This window comes from Mastomys coucha, unplaced genomic scaffold, assembly GCF_008632895.1.
Source record: "Mastomys coucha isolate ucsf_1 unplaced genomic scaffold, UCSF_Mcou_1 pScaffold13, whole genome shotgun sequence".
Lineage (NCBI taxonomy): Eukaryota > Metazoa > Chordata > Mammalia > Rodentia > Muridae > Mastomys > Mastomys coucha.
The window spans coordinates 10,627,621-10,644,890 of NW_022196895.1; the positions used below are offsets into that span (position 1 = coordinate 10,627,621).

At 44.3% G+C, this 17,270-nt stretch overlaps 1 protein-coding gene across 3 annotated transcripts in view; it reads right to left on the reverse strand.

Annotated features, from left to right (window-relative positions):
* Znf521 (zinc finger protein 521) overlaps positions 1-17,270 on the reverse strand; it is a 286,828-nt gene that overhangs the window by 268,536 nt on the left and 1,022 nt on the right. For 2 of the 3 annotated variants that reach the window (XM_031365023.1, XM_031365022.1), the window contains exon 2: positions 16,976-17,016. The exons of the other annotated variant lie outside the window; for it this stretch is intronic. In XM_031365023.1, the coding sequence (XP_031220883.1) occupies positions 16,976-17,015 (40 nt within the window). In that variant the 5' untranslated portion in view covers position 17,016. The remainder of the gene's footprint in view (positions 1-16,975; positions 17,017-17,270) is intronic. 3 annotated transcript variants of the gene reach the window in all.

Consider the following 17,270-nt stretch of genomic DNA (forward strand, 5'->3'; position numbering starts at 1 on the left):
TGTTGTTTTTTCGAGACAGGGTTTCTCTGTGTAGCCCTGGCTGTCCTGGAACTCACTCTGTAGATCAGGCTGGCCTCGAACTCAGAAATCTGCCTGTCTCTACCTCCCAAGTGCTAGGATTAAAGGCGTGCGCCACCACCGCCCAGCGGCAGTGCACTTCTAATGAGGCCTACCTTGTGCAGCTTCAGGCCTGGTAAATGAACAAGTCCCCCCTTCCTCGTCTATGACAAGGCCACAGTGATACCCAACTGAGAATTCACTGAAGGTTAACAGCTCTAGAAACAAACAGGTGCCCAGTGCCCACACCCGAAGCATTAGGCAACATGTAGGGAGCAGGGCTCTTCCAGTTTTGTGGTCACCTCCTACTATGGACAATGAAAATATTCAGTCTCTCATATTTCTCCAGAAGGGAAAATATTTCCTTTTATGGCTAGCAGCCATAAAAGTGTGTCACCTCATCCCCAAAAGATTGTACAGAAGAAACATAAAAGAAAGTAAAACAAACAAAACCAAGCAAAAGAACCACAGAATGCTCTTTCAGTGTGCAGGAGCATCATCCAGAAAACACCATGATGTCCAGCTGGAGTGCTGGCAGAGCCCAGGCACCTCTTAAACAGCTCAAGGTGACTTTCTGACGCAGCTAGTCTAGACTCATGCCTACCATTTTACTGACAGCAAAACCAAGGCTTCCCAAACTTCTGTCAGTGGGATTCCATCTTGGGTTCTAAGTGTACCATCCTTTATATCGCTTCACTGTCACATGATGATGAATAAAAGCTGAAGCACTGAGAAGGTAAAACAAAATGAAAGAGAGATGATATTCATGGCTGTAGCTTTGTAAGAACCAAGATAGATCTCAGAAAGATGACTCAGCATTTCAGAATGCTCCTTGCTCTTTCGAGAACCCAAGTTCCATTCTTGCATGGTAGCTCACAACCATCCTTAATTCTAGGTCCAGGGCATCTAATACCTCCAACCACACTAGGAACATAAGTGGTCCCCATACATAAATGGAGGAGGAGGAGGAGGAGGAGGAGGAGGAGGAGGAGGAGGAGGAGGAGAAGGAGGAGGAGGAGGAGGAGGAGGAGATGGTAGAGGAGCAGGGAGTGGTGTCACACACCTGTAATGACAGCACTTGGGAGGTAGAGGTAGGAGGCAGGAGTTCCAGTTAACCCTTAGCCACTTAGTAACTGAGGCTAACCAACCTGGGCTACATGAAACTCTTTAACATATATGAAGAGAAGGGTTCAGAAAAGGAGGAGTAGGAGAAGGAGGTGGAGGAGAAAGGAAGAGGGGGGAGGGGAGGATCCAGGGCAGTGGAAGTCACAATGCTTTCACTACAGAGTGTGTAGGATCCTCGAAGGAAATTTCCACAGTAAAAATCAAACTGAGGTTGTCCCTGCCTGACCTGTCACAGAATTGCCGTTTTACTGAGAACGTGGTATTTCAATTCTAGAGCTTGAGGCTAATGGGATGGGTCACAAAGGGTCCTGTCCCTATTCCAGAGTCAGCATCTTCTCTCACACCCTTAGACAGTGTTATAGGTCTCATTCCTAACAAGACAGCCTCCTTCTAGCTAACCTTTAAGGAAAACTAAACTACACTCTATAAAGTATTTTCGAAAATATAAAATGATTCCACCGTGGAACGTCCTCTGTCACTCACTGTCACTGGAGGGTATTCCACTCATTAAAAGTGGCCTCTCACAATCCTCTGGGAATCACCCACTCTGATTTCTATTCCTCCTTCTCTCCCTACATTTAGCATTAAAATTGACAAAAAGATACATGGGCACTTGAAAGTCATCTGATTGGAAACATTCAAGTGTTAGAGTTTATAGAGAAAGCCAACTTTAGAATAGTTATTTAATACAAAGAGAAAGGGAAGGCATTGTCCACAAAGAGTATTCCTAGACAAATGAATGCCAAGGTCAGCCAGTGGCCACTAACAGGCTGGGTCTCTGAGGACCAAAGAAACAGCCAGAAAGGCAAGCAAGTCACCACTCTGCATGAGTATGGATCTAGCGGTGACTTTCATGAATTAAAGGAGACAGGAAGACTGGTCACTGAACCAACTTGGGAACGAAGGGCAGGGTGCTGAAGCAGGAAAATGGCTCATGAGAGAGAAAAGTTCATAAAGCCTGCCACAAAAGAAGATTGAAAATAAATGGAAAGCTGAGGCTGAGCCTAGCCAGCCAGACCTCGTGGTTGAGGTTGATGCTAGCCAGCCAGATCGCATGGCATTCGGTCCTGAGCTCTCCTGCAACCTTCACTCTACACAAGGCTGCATCTGGAAGCCATGGAAGCCACTTTGGGTCTAAGAAAATGCCTGAGAATGAACTCTTCGATGACAGAGGTGATGGATGAAGCCATCCCCACATTCAACTAACTCCTTTCTGAGGCTATGCCCAGGCTGATCTTTCTATTTAAATAGTAGCCAATCAAGCCAGGCAGTGGTGGCGGACGCCATTAATCCCAGCACTTGGGAGGCAGAGGCAGGCGGATTTCTGAGTTTGAGGCCAGCCTGGTCTACAGAGTGAGTTCCAGGACAGCCAGGGCTATACAGAGAAACCCTGTCTCAGAAAAACCAAAGAGTAGTAGCCAACCTATGACCAAACCTTGAATGGATTAGGGGGAAACAATACAAACAAACACTATCTATCTTAGACAGGAAAAGTACCATTGAAAGAGTCTACAAGTTCTAGCTCCATCAACCAGTGACTGGCCCAACCTGAGACCCACCTCATGGAAGAGAACCAACCTCTGACACTATTAATGATACTCTGCTTGCAGACAGGCGCATAGCATAACTGTCTTCAGAGAGGCTTCATCCAGCAGCTGATGGGAATAGATCCAGAGACCCATAACCAAACAATAGGTGGAGCTTAGGGAGTCTAGGGGAAGGGGGGTGGGGGGGGAGCCAGAGTGATCAAGAACACAAATTACTAAGCACAGAGTCAGAAGACAAACCAGGAGAGATGTTTTTAACAGTCTAAGGACAAATCACTTTAGTGATAAGAAAGGCCTTTTCAAATGGGAAAATGAGAGGATCCAGGAAATAAAAAGATAACTGTCAGAAAAATAAATGCAGAAGACGGGTCGAGCCATCTCCTAGCTACAGCATTTCTAATCAAAGCATTATGAACAACAGTTTGTCCACAAGTCCTGTTAGTAAAAAAACGAAGCACAGAACCACAGCCACTCTCCAGCCCTATGGCTCATGACAGCACCGGGTTTAGCCCTGAACTAAATTTAAATATATCCATTCTCCGCAACTAGCACTTCAGTATGTTTTTCAAGAACATCCTGTGTGTTTTTTTAGTCATGTGTGTCAGCAAGAAGACACGGCATTCAGTGAAGCATCACTTGTATGTGATAAGCTAAACCAACAAATAACTGAGTAGAAACTTTCTGATGGTCAGGGATGTAGGAGGAGCTACTGCTCAGCAATGTGTCCTACAGCAGGGATGTTAAAGAATAAAGAGGAGCAGACCAAGGGGATGATAAGCAGGGTGGCTGCCACGGTCAGGAGCAAGCTGCTAGGGTTGAAGTGAGCTGCTAGGGTTAGAGTGAGCTCCGAGGTTTTAGATACGGTTTGTCCCCACAGTCTCGTGAGCTAGACATTTGAACCTGAGGTGGTACAGCCTGTAAGCAGCTGAATACCATTCTGAAAAATGAGTGATGTTAGTTATGTTAGTTAGTGATGCTAGAGCAGATTATTATTCACAAGAGTAACCTGTCCTAAAGTGATTCTTGCCTTCACTTATAGCCAGTTACTTTTCTGTTTCTCCACCATCATGCCATAGTGCAGCAAAAGGCAGGGTACCATTACTATACTGGACTCTACCTGAGCTGAGTAAGCCTCTGTGCTCTAAGAGCTACCCAGCATTGGGTCTTTTGCTACAGAAACACTAAGTGAACTAATGCTTATATTTAGAGCATTTATTTGGCTTGGGGACAGACACACACACACACACACACACACACACACACACGCACGCACGCACGCACGCACGCACGCGCACACACACACACACACACACACACACACACACACACACGCGCACACAGAGGACAGAGCAGTCCAGGTAGCTGCCTAAGTGCTTTGTCCTCTCTAGATCACTGTGAAACACATATTTAAAGAACAGTTGGAAGGAGTACCATGTTATTAGCCTGGATGGTCTGTCCATGGAAGCTACACATCTTATTCCAACCTGACTTAGATAATTATTGAGATGGTAGTGGGTCTTGGAATAATAAGCATATCTTCATAGAGACTCTCTCTCTCTCCCTCTCTCTTTCTTTTCCTCATTCTCTCTCTCCCCCTCTTTACGCATAAGAATATCTCAGATAGAAACAATGGACTTGTAAGTTGAAAAGCAGAAGAGGAGGAGTCGAGCTTGATGACATAAACTTGTAATCTTAGCCCTTCTAGGGTGGGGGCAAGAGGATCAGAAGTTCAAGGTCATCCTCCCTTAGCTACAGAAGGAGATTAAAGGAAGTCTGGCTATACCAGGAGATCCTGCCTCAAAAGAACAACAAAATTAAGGAGAGAAAGAAAGGGAGGAACTGACAAAGCAATAAAGTGCTCTTAGAGAAGTCTTGTTTTTATAACCTTCTGCAGTTTCTCTCCATTCTCTCTAAAGCCAACACTGACCACTGGTGTGCACTGTCTCCACAGTGACAGCCACTAAGCTAGCTGATCTGGAAACTTTGAAGAGAATGTTCAAAGCCAGTCAATGACACCACACTGATGATTGCTATTTTCCTACACTAGTATCTGACCCATCAGAGAGGACAGACGTTAAGTTGTCCAAAGGCCAAAGGCCAAAAGGAACTTGTCCTTTATTTAGGAAGCTTTAAAAAGTTAGAATAAACCCAGATCTCTGAAAGAGCAAGCAGGTCTAGGTCAGTGGACACCAATACAGCTAGTTCACTCAGTACAGGAAAACTGGGTCCCCAAATAAAACATGTTCAGACCACGCGTTCATGTGAGTCATGTGCCAATAATACCGAAAGCATGCCCCTTGCAAGTGTGACTTGAAAATATATTGTCATTGTGAAACTAATACTGTCTAGAATCAACCCTGCAGGGTGCAAAGGAATGGCCTAATATCTTCACTGACTAGAAGTATAGACCCAGCTGGGTACAGTCCTTTCTACCACCTTCGATACACCTAGCGCCTCTCTGGGGCCCAATGAGAAATCCTGTAGAATTCCATGATCATGTTCAATATTTTTCAATCTGAAACTTATAGAGCCTCATGTTTGGCTTGAAAGTGCTACCACTGTGAAGAATATCCAGGCTTTGGGCAAAGAATGCAATGTCACGCACAAATGTATTAGGCTACATGTATAGCTACCCTAGTATCATACAGCCCATGTGGTACAGAATAAATGTGCCTGCATCCAGAGCCTTGATGAAGAAATCCTCCCTCATCATATGCAATGTGTTTTCACTGCCCGTTATAAGGAAGACAGACCTATCTGAGCCGCATCTCCAACTCCTGACATCCCGAGACATAACAAATGTGCAAAAATATCTTAAGCAAATGAATGGAGCCATCTGCTGATACATTCATCACCAATATTTTGAACACGGCACGGAGAGAAAAGGATCCACACGTTTGTTTTCCAAAGGGTGATGGAAAGTCTGTGGAGGTCAATGCCCTCGAGGTTTAAAGGGGACCGCACAGAAAGGTACCTTTAAACACCAGCTCAGAACAAGCACAGGGCTGTCAGAGATGAAAGTTATATCCAGGTCTTTATTATTACCCAAACCTAGTATGAGAAACCACAACCTGTGCCTATAGAGGGTTCAAGATGAAGCCTCAAATATTATTAAAGGTTTGGGACTTGTGGCTGTATGGAAATCATAGACTCACTTGTACCAATGAACGAGCATGAATTATAGGTAACTTCTCCATGTAAGTTGAACCCAATCCCAAAGCTATCTTTAAAGCAACACATTTCTGATTTGGGCCCATATGTTGCTAATATTTCGGGTGCAAACTTAGCTGAGTCCAACATCCTTGAGAGATGGCAACATGACTCAAGGGCTAAGGGTGACAGCCACCAAGCCTGAAGACCTGAGTTCAGTTCCTAGGACCCACGTGGTAGAAGGGAGAATCAACTTATACAAGTTGTTCTCTGGCCTCCACATGCCTGCCGTGATGCTCGCGTGCGCGCACACACACACACACACACACACACACACACACACACACAAAGTCAAGTCCATAACAGGACTGGCTACTAGGACCAATCCAAGTGAAACTCACCAGAGGGTTGAACCCGGAAAGGGTCCTCTCTAACTCAGAAACTACGAACTGCTCTGTGGGATGCACAGGCTCCACGGGAGCAAGATTTCTGATAAAGACCCTGAAAACGATCATTGTAGCTACTTGCTTCCCTTCTTCCATCAGCCCCAAAATGGGGATTCAGCAAAAATCCAGATCGTCCAGCCTCCGTGAGGACATTCCAGCTAATCTGGTATCTGCTTCACAGTTACACTGCTAACAAGCCCACCACCGAAAAGGATGCTCACTTTGTTGACATGGCTCATTGAGCCACTTGTAAGAACCATGATTTCTTAATGTGAGAATTGTAAGATGTTAGAGCTGGAAAGAGCTGCAGAGGTTCTCTGAATCTGCACCTGAGTGGTAGAGGAGAAAGCGATCTGGGCTCTGTGGAGGTGGATCCAGCACTTGGTGCAGGTGTCAGGTAGAGAAGCACTCTCCCCATGGCCATCCAGAGCCCTGCACTGGCTTCTTAATATGCAGATTAGCAAGTGCGAAAACCAGGTACATGTAACAGCAGCTGTAAAGTGGTGTTATTATCTTATGATGACTTTATTTTGAAGATTAGAATTTTCCATAATGCTACCATTCTAATGTAAATGATCTCTGTGCTGCTGAAAGGGGCAAAAGCCCATGGCCTTGATCTTTGGTCAGTAACCAGCCTCCAACTCCACCCGTCTGCCATTCACATCTCTGACTCCGCCCAGCCTGCCACTCACATCTCTGACTCCACCCAGTCTGCCACTCACATCTCTGACTCCACCCAGTCTGCCACTCACATGTCTGACTCCGCCCAGTCTGCCACTCACATGTCTGACTCCGCCCAGTCTGCCACTCACATCTCTGACTCCACCCAGTCTGCCACTCACATCTGACTCCGCCCAGTCTGCCACTCACATCTCTGACTCCGCCCAGTCTGCCACTCACCATCTCTGGCTAGGAAGGCCACCAGAAGACCCAATGCGATCAATCATCTTTGAATTGACTTACACTTATGCACCACGGTTTGATAAACTCTCCTCTGTATCTCTGTGGAAACTCATCAAACTTGTGCAAGAATACTTTTCTGGCTAGGCAGTGGTGGAGCATGCCTTTAATCCCAGCACTTGGGAGGCAGAGGCAGGTGGATTTCTGAGTTCGAGGCCAGCCTGGTCTACAGAGTGAGTTCCAGGACAGCCTGGGCAATACAGAGAAACCCTGTCTCTAAAAAAAAGAATACTTTTCAGTACTAACTTGCTAAGTTTCCCCCAGGACTCTATGCTGAGTGTGCAATATAGCAAATTCCTTACAGCTGGTTTATCTCAATTCTGGATAGCAGAGATGTCTAGCATTTAGTACAACTAGGTATTAATGCCCGCATCTCACACTTTCTCTATGATCTTCCAATCAATATATGAATTAACATTAGGGATTCTTCAAATTTTTTTCAAAACATAATTAGTTTCACTATTGCACAATTAGTTTTCAAAACTACTCTCTTGAACTTTCAGGAGGAGGCAAAGAACAGCAGCATTAATCAAGCCAAAAGGAGGTGGGGAATTTCTACATATTTACTGCCTTTTACCTAAGTGCCCATATTTACCATTTGAGTGTAAGGAAAAACAAAATGTGTCACTCTTATAAAGGAAAGCTCACCAAACATATGACATCAAACACTTTGAACGTCACTTCATCAACTGCTTCCATTGACTCAACAGGCAGAAAACCATGAGCACACCAAGGTAAGGCCCTCCTCACTTACAGAATCTCCTTCCAACAAGTAAAAAGCCATGGAAAAGGTATCTAAAGTCTACAGGTATCTAAAGTCTCATTCAGTTTCCATGACTAGAGGCCCACAAAAGCAAGATGAGGCTTGCCTTGATGACACACGGATCCTCAGAGCTAAGGGTGGTACCTGGGACCAAAGGCTAGGCACAAGTTAGGAGGTGGGGCTGAGCAGTACAAGGATGAGAATAAGCCCTCTCAAGTCTCAAGCCTGAAATCCAAACCCTAAGAGAGATTGTAAGTGGTCTCCCCCTAAAACACACACAGCCAACAGAGCTCACTACTGTGAGAAGTTCTCCTTGGTAAACTACTGTCTAATATGGCAACATCCTAAAACACACACAGCCAATCAGAGTTCATCACTTCTCGGATAGTAAACTACTATCCGAGTGGCAACGTGGTGATGTCCCGTGACAGCTGGTTTTGTCCTCGGCTCTCTCCAGGAACTGATGGACCTTCCCTTGGGCCTACAGTCCTTCTTGCTCCTTACCTTAAGTCTTCAACTGTAGCCTCAGATACTAACTGGAAACACCTGTACAGACAGGAAATGCAGACTTCCCCACAAAGGTCAACTATCCCAAGATGGCACCAGCCTTGCGACCAATAGCCATGTTTGGACTTCATTAACCCTTGGTGGAGTGGTATTTTTGAAAATGTAATGTCCTTTCCCTTTTCTACAGTATAAACATAAGCAAAAGAGTAAAGCGCTGACTGTGCTGCTCAAAACCTGTTAAAACTACAACATGCTAAATCATTAGCAGTACTGAAATAATATTTAATCTTAATTCAAGTACTCTCACTGGACCTAGTGAAGGTCTGTTGTGAAGGACAAGAATACTAAATATGTAAGAAAGGCTGGGAAGTTTCTCTACAGATAACAAAGTTCACATCATCGTAACCTTTTTTCTTCTTAATACTGGGCACTAAACACTGTGATGGGTCAATTTCTAGTTCATCCATGGAGACTTCGGCTCAGGACAGGTTTGTACAATGACTTGTGTATTAACATGTAAGACTGTCAGTGATGGAGGGGAACTTTATCCCTACCAAGTAAATAAATGTCCATACTGATATGTCCTTAGTAGACTAATAACAAGACAAAATGGCAATAGTAAAGAGGTTATTAAAACAGTGTTATGAACCCAAAAGATAAGTGTAATTATATTCTTTAAAATGATACCAAGTTTAACTGGGGAAAGTTTAATTTTGTCTTTTAAGAAGTGATTAACATATGGGAAATGTATGGCATATAGACATCAAAGTCTGCTGGTGAGTGCGCTAACTAAAGGTCTAAAACCATTTGGTTTCACAATTGAAAAAAAATCATAAGCAATACCACAATGTAATTTTAAAAAAACAAAAAACCTACACTACCATGGAAATGCTGATCCCTTGTCTGTATTTAGTTTGGAACACCTTAAGTTAACATATAAATAGTAAATGCATTCTAAACCAAATTCTCTTCATTTGAAAACTAGATGCAAATTCAACCCATGCCCACGTGTGTATATATAACCTTGAACAAATGAGAATGACTACATAGTTTTCTTCTCAGGACTTTTCAAAGCACTTACTATCTTGTTAAAGAACATGGAATATGAAAAATAATTTGTGAATGTATACATTCATCTTCAAAAAAAAAATCTTCCTAGAAAATGAAGTTACTTGGTAGGCATATTTGATTCTGACTTTTTGCGCTAATGCCCAAATTATAAACCTTTCCTACCAGACATCCAGAGGAGAAATGCTAACTGTCGTGTGTGCTGCCCTCATAATGATACCCCCAAGATCAGCCTGGTGCCTGTAGCTGTGACAGGGTCCCCAGGTGGCTGGATGACTGCTGCTTGATCATTATCCCTGCAAAGACTGAAGCTACTGAAGTTTTAAAGAATTCGCATCTTACTCGATTTCTTTCATCTCTAATAATTACTAAACTGGTGTAATTACTGAAGGTGCAATGTGATGTATGCAAAGGCCCCGCACCGCCTGAAATTAAAGTTGTGGTTTTTTTTTAAGCCATGATTCTTAGTTTTCAAACATTTATCTCGTGTCAGGCTTTTATGCCAAGAGTTGCATAATTATTTAAACCCTGTAAAAGCTCCCCTTACCCTGTTTGATTAGTGCTATAACAGAGCTGTTTAAATTAACTAATGTTAACTTTAAGTTTTAATTGCTCTATGACGGCATTATGGCAAGACAAATTCAAAACAGATAATTACAATAGGCAAGGTAGACTCGATCCTGACCAGGACACCGTGGAATCCCCACATAAAACCACAACGACATACTTCACGTTTAATTGAAATGAGATTAGAGAGTCACATATACCCAGGCACACATACCCATGCACACACACCCACACACGCCCAAAGAGCTTTAACCGTTGACAGCACAACAGGCACCAGTGGAGAAAAAAATTAAGTACCTCTGAGAAAATACTCAGCAAGAAGGTTGATTCTGAACATCTGCCTTTGTATCAAAACCTCACACAATTCAAAAGCAGTCTTTAACATACTATTTCATGAAAGCATTTGCATTTTTAACAAGCTAGGGGGCTGGTAAACATGGTACATATGGTACAAATCTCCTTGTCTTCTCTCTTAAAATACTGCCAAACTTAGCACCAAATCCATTTAGGCATAGCCCTAAGATAGGAATTCATTGGTAAGAAAATGAATGGCATTAAATCAGCCATGGGAACCAGTCAGATGAATTAATAAAGCACAGTAAGAGGAAGAACAGATCCTTCCAGAAACCCTTATATTGATCTCAATAGGCTTGCTGTCCTCCACTCCCCAAACCTTCCTCCTGCTTGCAAGCTCTTTCCTCAAAATAAGCACTTAGACTTAGTGAGGATATGTTTCAGTTTGTGGCAACCAATGTTTCTCCAGACTTTATCAGAGTAGCCAAGCCTCAGCAACAAACTTCCTTCCAAAAGAAAGGGGAAAGGGTGTTACAGACACCTCTACAAAAGGAACCTTCAGCACTTGCCCTCCTCCAAATAAGTTAAAAGGAAAAACAAAGTTGGAAACTTCTGTCACCGAAGTCGGGCACTCCTGGTATCAATAAGATCTGGGAACCTTCCAGCAACAACAAAAAGAGGAAAATTATTAACAGCTCGCTTCATAAAGAGCAGCTAATCTCAACTCCCTTTGTAATTCCATTTTACATGTATGCTTTTATGTTCAGTACCCTATTATCTTTACCCTTTTTGAGCCGGGTGACGAAAGGCCACCGGTGCGCTCAAGCTCATCAGACAGATGTTTTGTTTAGAGGGCTGAGTAGACCATCATGAGCCTGCTGTGGTCCCTTTGAGGAAGAGCTGCCAGAGCTGGAAAGGTGCAGGCCGAGCCTGGAAGAGGCTCGCTGGACCAGCAACTCTGGAACTTTGACTCTCGGGATCCTTGCCAACTGTAATTGCTGTTTTTGTTTATTTCGGATTGTCTGCTGATTGGACTATAATCAATTTAATGACTTCAACATCTAGTCAGTATAATTTAGAGGTGGTGGAGGGAGAAAGAGTCACTGACTGACAGATAAATAGAAGGACAATTGTCACAGGGGATCTGAGTGGCAGGAGGAGCCTCAGCTCTGTTTCCACCCATTGCCCCGCCTCTTTTTTTTTTTTGGACCCAAATCTAAAAATGTTGAAGCATAAATTTCTGCATGCCGTGCAATTAGTACTTTGCCTTTACAAATCAAATTACAAAATTCCTTACAAAAAAAAGGGATATTGATTTTGCTATCTAATGTGTACCCATAAAAGTACACATATATATATGTGCCTTAATTTTTCTTAAAACTAACATAAGTTAAGATCTAATTATCAACAAGAGTCATGGTTAACGTATCAGAGAAACAGTTTTCAGAAAAAAGGCCATTTTGCTTTTTGACAATTAAAATCAAAATATTCTATTCCCTTTTAGACAATTAATTGGCTTCTCACACAAAATCCAGGGTCAGTCTTTGTTTCTTTTCTATAGCATCATTTCTAAACCTAAACTGAATCACTACTGGAAAAAAGATTTTTTTTTTCCTATGAAAGCAAGAATATGGAACATACTGGAAACATTTTTTGTTATTGTTATAACTTATATCTCACTTTTCTACTTATACCTATGTGTATAATTAGTATGTATATTAGTATATATATATATGTATATATATACATATGTATACATATATATGTATATGTATACATATGTATACATATATATGTATATATATAAAACTTTGAAAAGGCAAACACATGAAACACTGGAGGGTTTAATACTTCTATTAAATTTTGGGACCAAGAAAACTCCCTATAGTGGCTTCTTAATACCTAAAATGTTTACAGTTTTTGCACTGGAGCAAACAGCAAAATTCTGACTTTCCGAAGGCTTGAGACTTAAAATCCATTGTCTTTTCATTCAACCTCCTTCCTTCATTTCTATTTCTTCTTTCCACTGTGAGCTGAGACTTCGTCACTTCATTATATTTCTAAAGAAACAATTCCTTCTTTAAAAAGTCCATTTGTAAGTACAAAAGAAGCAAAATGGGGAAAAGGAATATCTAAAGTGTTGTAAGTACAGAATGTGCCAAGTTACAAAGGGTCAGCACCGGGCACAGCAAGTTAAACAAGACACTGGGGGCTCTCATTCTCCATGGCTCCCCCCCCCATCCCTCTCTGGAGGTCCCTGGTATGAGTTTATGAACACCTGAGGGTCCAGATAGCCTGGCTGTGTCTCCTGTTTAACTTGGCCATTTAAATGACTAAGCGCTCCCCTCTCTCCTTTCCAGCTTTATAGCTTGGCTCTCACTGAGTATCTCACACCTTTATGTAGCAGACCACTTTTTCCTTCTAACTGAGCTTTTTGGAGTCAACTTCAAAAAAAAAAAAATGTTATCAGGTAAAATGGCTGAGAAAGTTCCATCAAACAAGCGCCTCAAGAAATAGAATAAAGAGCCAGCAAGAAAAATAGAAATAGGTCACAATTGACCAATTTGATAGAACTGATTTGCTGGCCCTAAAAATAAGCTGACAGTAAACTATTTTCAGTCAGGTAGTCTTACCACTGTCTATTCTCAGGGATGAAGACAAACATCTAAATAATAAAGAAGGGAGGGACTCATTTAATTGTCACTCATTCCTTTAAATACTGGCTTTAACCCTTTGTCTTTAGTCATCAGGGTCAGTATTAACAGAGAGTGAGGTCTACAGGGTTATATATGGCAGAGAAGCTTTGAGTGTCTAGAGGGATAAGGAAGTTGCATGTTCCAATGACAAATTTTGTACATAGAAATGAGTATCTGGGATGTTAAGCAGCCTTAGCGTAGATTAAATGGAGTGGGTAACTCCAGCAAGGCTTGCCTTCCTAAGGCTCTTAGAAATTGTGAAACAGACTGAGGAGGTGGGCTAACTAGACAATCGTCCCCCAAAATTTGACACTAAAAATGCATAATTTTTAAGTAGGCATGATTATCTACCCAAAGTCCCCAAATTATAAGAGTTCCTTAAAATAAATGCATCTGGTAAGAGAAATTTCCCAGGAAAGCACATTTTAAGCATCTAGTTAGAAATGATTCCAAATTAACCACTATTTTGTTTTAATGTTTTTTGTTTTTTTTTTTTACCAACCTAATGGAAATGACTCTCCTGGGGCACAAGTTTGAAATGATATCATAAGAGACAGCCATATCAGAACTATCTCTTAAAACTCTGTTTGTTAAAGAAATAAAAGACAAATTAGAAACTGAATGCAGAACTTTGTGGTTTTTAGAATGACTTATAGTTTTTTTCATGGTCTCTAATACATACCTTTTTCGCGTTGTTTATCACAAAACCTACATGTTTCTGATGGTAATATTGGAACCCACCATTGGTAAATCAGCTCTTCCTATGTGAGGACGTTCAATTCACTACTACACCATCTCTCCAGCATTGCTTACAACAAACGACTGCCCATAGCTTATTGCCCATAGCTTACTGTTACAAATACCAGCTGATCTGTCACTTAAAAAAAAAAAATCCTTGCTGGCTTTTCAAGGATCCAAGTGTGACCTTCTGAACAACATAATGGACTCGAAACACTCTTAAAACACACCTTGAAAAATAAAGGCATCCTTCCAGGAAGAAAACGGGGACCCCAGGATCAGAAAGAAAGGAGCAGTTACTTAACAAGAGCCATCCGGAATGGCAGTCTAGCTCTACCAGACACTAGTCATATCACAGTCCCTCATTTGACACAGCTCATACAAATATGTTATTTTTCCAGGCAAATGCACACCCTGAAGAAAAACAAGCCTGATCGTCAGCGAGGACTGTGCTATTTTTATTCCTGTCTTGAGCTTCTCACCCCAAAAGCTTAGCCAGCCCACCTGAGGCCAGCGCCTCTTCTGGGAGGTATCCAAGCAGCTGACGGGGGAACACTGCTGTGTTACACACACACACACACACACACACACACACACACTAAATCTTTGGTTTAATGTAGATTTTTTTTTAGCACTTGGCAACTGAAGCCCAGAGGCTGTATCTTAGTGAAGGAGATACTGGATCCCGTTTTTTTTTTTTTTCAACATACCAATAAAACAAAAGAATAATAAGAATGTCTTCTGCTTACTGGCCTTTTCTCCCTTACTAACCTAAAAACTACACAGGTCCCCTGTCTAGGTATTTTACAGTTTAACTTAGCCAAGATTTCCCAGAAAGTACAGCTTCGCTCAATGGCCTACCATTCATGCAAAAAAAAAAAAGTCCTTCTTAGAAGCTGGGGAAACACATGCACGCACCATCAACAAAACTTTCGCTGTGAATTCATCCCGGAGGCAGGTGAACGAGAACAGTTAGACGCTGTGAGTGAGCAAAATGACCAAATCTACAAACTTTAATAAACTTTTAAAAATAAAAGGCTCCCCAATTCCTTCACGAGCTTTTAGAAGCTTTTTGAGCCCCTTCAACCAGAGGCTGGCACTGCGCGCTGCTGCCCTACTCAAATCGCAAAGTTCTCCTTTCCCAGTGAGAGGGAAGAGGTCAGCCTGGCACTTCTTTCCCTACCGTTACTTTTAAGAAATGGAGACGCCTGGCAAGTTTCCCCGGAGCAACAGTGGTCCACAGTTACCCTGACGCCCCGCGCACGCCCCTGCGATTATTTATCCATCATCTAGACTTGGAAATTTTTCTGGCCTTGCATCTAGGTTTTCTAGACAATGTATGCCCCCATGTAAATACAAAACAGCCCCCAGATTGTGTCAAGACACTTGTCAGTGATTCACCTCGCTTTTAAAGTAAAACTTGTACACTTCAAGAAAAAGAAGGGAAGAGAAGAAGAAGAAGAAGAAGAAGAAGAAGAAGAAGAAGAAGAAGAAGAAGAAGAAGAAGAAGAAGAAGAAGAAGAAGAAGAAGAAGAAGAAGAAGAAGAAGAAGAAGAAGAAAGCAAGGATTCCAGTGTGTGAGGCCCTCCCCCCACGCTGTCCTTCTCAGAAGAAAGGGCTTTGTGTGTGCGGTAAAGGCTCCTGTAATCGAGTTCATAAATACTCATCGGCCAGGGGGCCCAGGGCTCGGGGCGCACGACTCTGTCCCCCACCATCCCCCTTTGCTGACTGCGGAATTCTAAGAACCGGTGGCAGGAACTCTGGCCACCCGGAGCCGCCACCAAGACCCGGCAGCAGAGGAGGAAGAGGATGCTGCACTGCCGGGGACCAGAGGGCGGGGCGCGGACCTCGGCGGGACCCTGCGGGCTCCGGCGGGAGCACAAGCCGCCCTTTGTCCTTCGCCACCGGGGTCGCAGAGGCCTCAGCTGCCTCCAGCTGTCGCCCCTTTGGCCTCTCCGGGTCCACTGCCCTGCCTGCCCGCACCTCCTCGGGTCCTCGAGCGCCGCCGCTCTGGGCCTCAGAGCGCCGGACCTCCCGGCTCCCCGATTTACCCCGGAGAAGGCAGGGGAAGGTGAAGGAGGAGGAGGTAGTGGCCGCCACGTGACTCTGCTCGCCACATTCCAACACAGCCACCGGATCGATAACTTCAGTGCCCCCCGCCCCCCAATCCCGCCGCCGCAACCAACTAGTGCACCCCAAGTCCCTCCACACAGCATACACACCCGCAAACTTCCTCTGCTACTTGGACAACACGGAGCGACACCCCTTCCCCCGAAAAACCTAAGGGGGAGCAGGGAGGAGCAGGGACAAGGGCAGTCAACTTTCTGGGCAAATCTAGAAGGGGTGCCGTGGGGCTCCAGCCTGGGTCCCGCAGCCCAAGTGCACCCGGCCCGGTTGTTTACGTCGGCCGCGAGACCGGCATAAGCCAGGCAAGACCTGCAGAACCCGAATGGAGCTGGGCGCGGACCCGGAGGCTTTGGTGGCCGTTGTATATGCGCCCCAGCCCCGGGCCACGTTTTTTAAGACACAGGGACTTCTCGCTCCTGTCCATGATTTTTTTTTCTTCTTCTTCTAAAGCAAGAAAAATACAACTGCCGCATGAGTTTCTGCATATTTATTCTTTAAGAAAACACACCCCAGAAACTTTTTCTTCCAGCCCAGACGGAGATCTCCAACAAGATTTTTTTTTCCAGCCCCTCTCCGGGTAATTTCGTTCCTTTCTCTTTTCTTCTCCTTTTTTTGAAATTAATATTTTTTTTGGTTTTGATTTTGATGCTGTCTTTTCTCACCCACTTTCTACCGCCGCCCCATTTGGGGATCCTCCTCCCGACTTCACCCCACACACACACCCACCCCGAACACACACACACATGCACACTCAGACACATCGTCCTCACTCCACCTGGGGGCTAGTCGGGGAGGGGAGCGCGCGCGCACCCGCACTCACACTCACACTCACGCGCGCACACGCCTCGCGGCCACGCAGCCCTCGCTCCGCTACCCACAGTGACACTCACGGATGGGGGGGGGGAGGCGGGGAGGGGGGGTCCTCCTTACCTTTGAGGGATCTCGGTTTCGCTTGCTTGCGGCGAGACATCCTAAAAGCAAACAGCTGAAGTTGTTTCAATTCAGCCCTGTAAGAAACTACACTTCCTCGTGGCCGCGCGCCCCTCGCGCCGCGGCGCCTCGCGCCCTCCGCTCGGCCTCCCTCGCGCCCTCGCTCCGCGCTCCGCTCCTCGCTCCGGCTCCTGCTCGCGCTCGCGCGCGGGGCTCGCGGCTACCCGGGGCTCCCCGCTCGGCACGGTGGCTTGCACCAAACTTTCCCAGCCTTCGCCTCCCACCCCCAACCTCC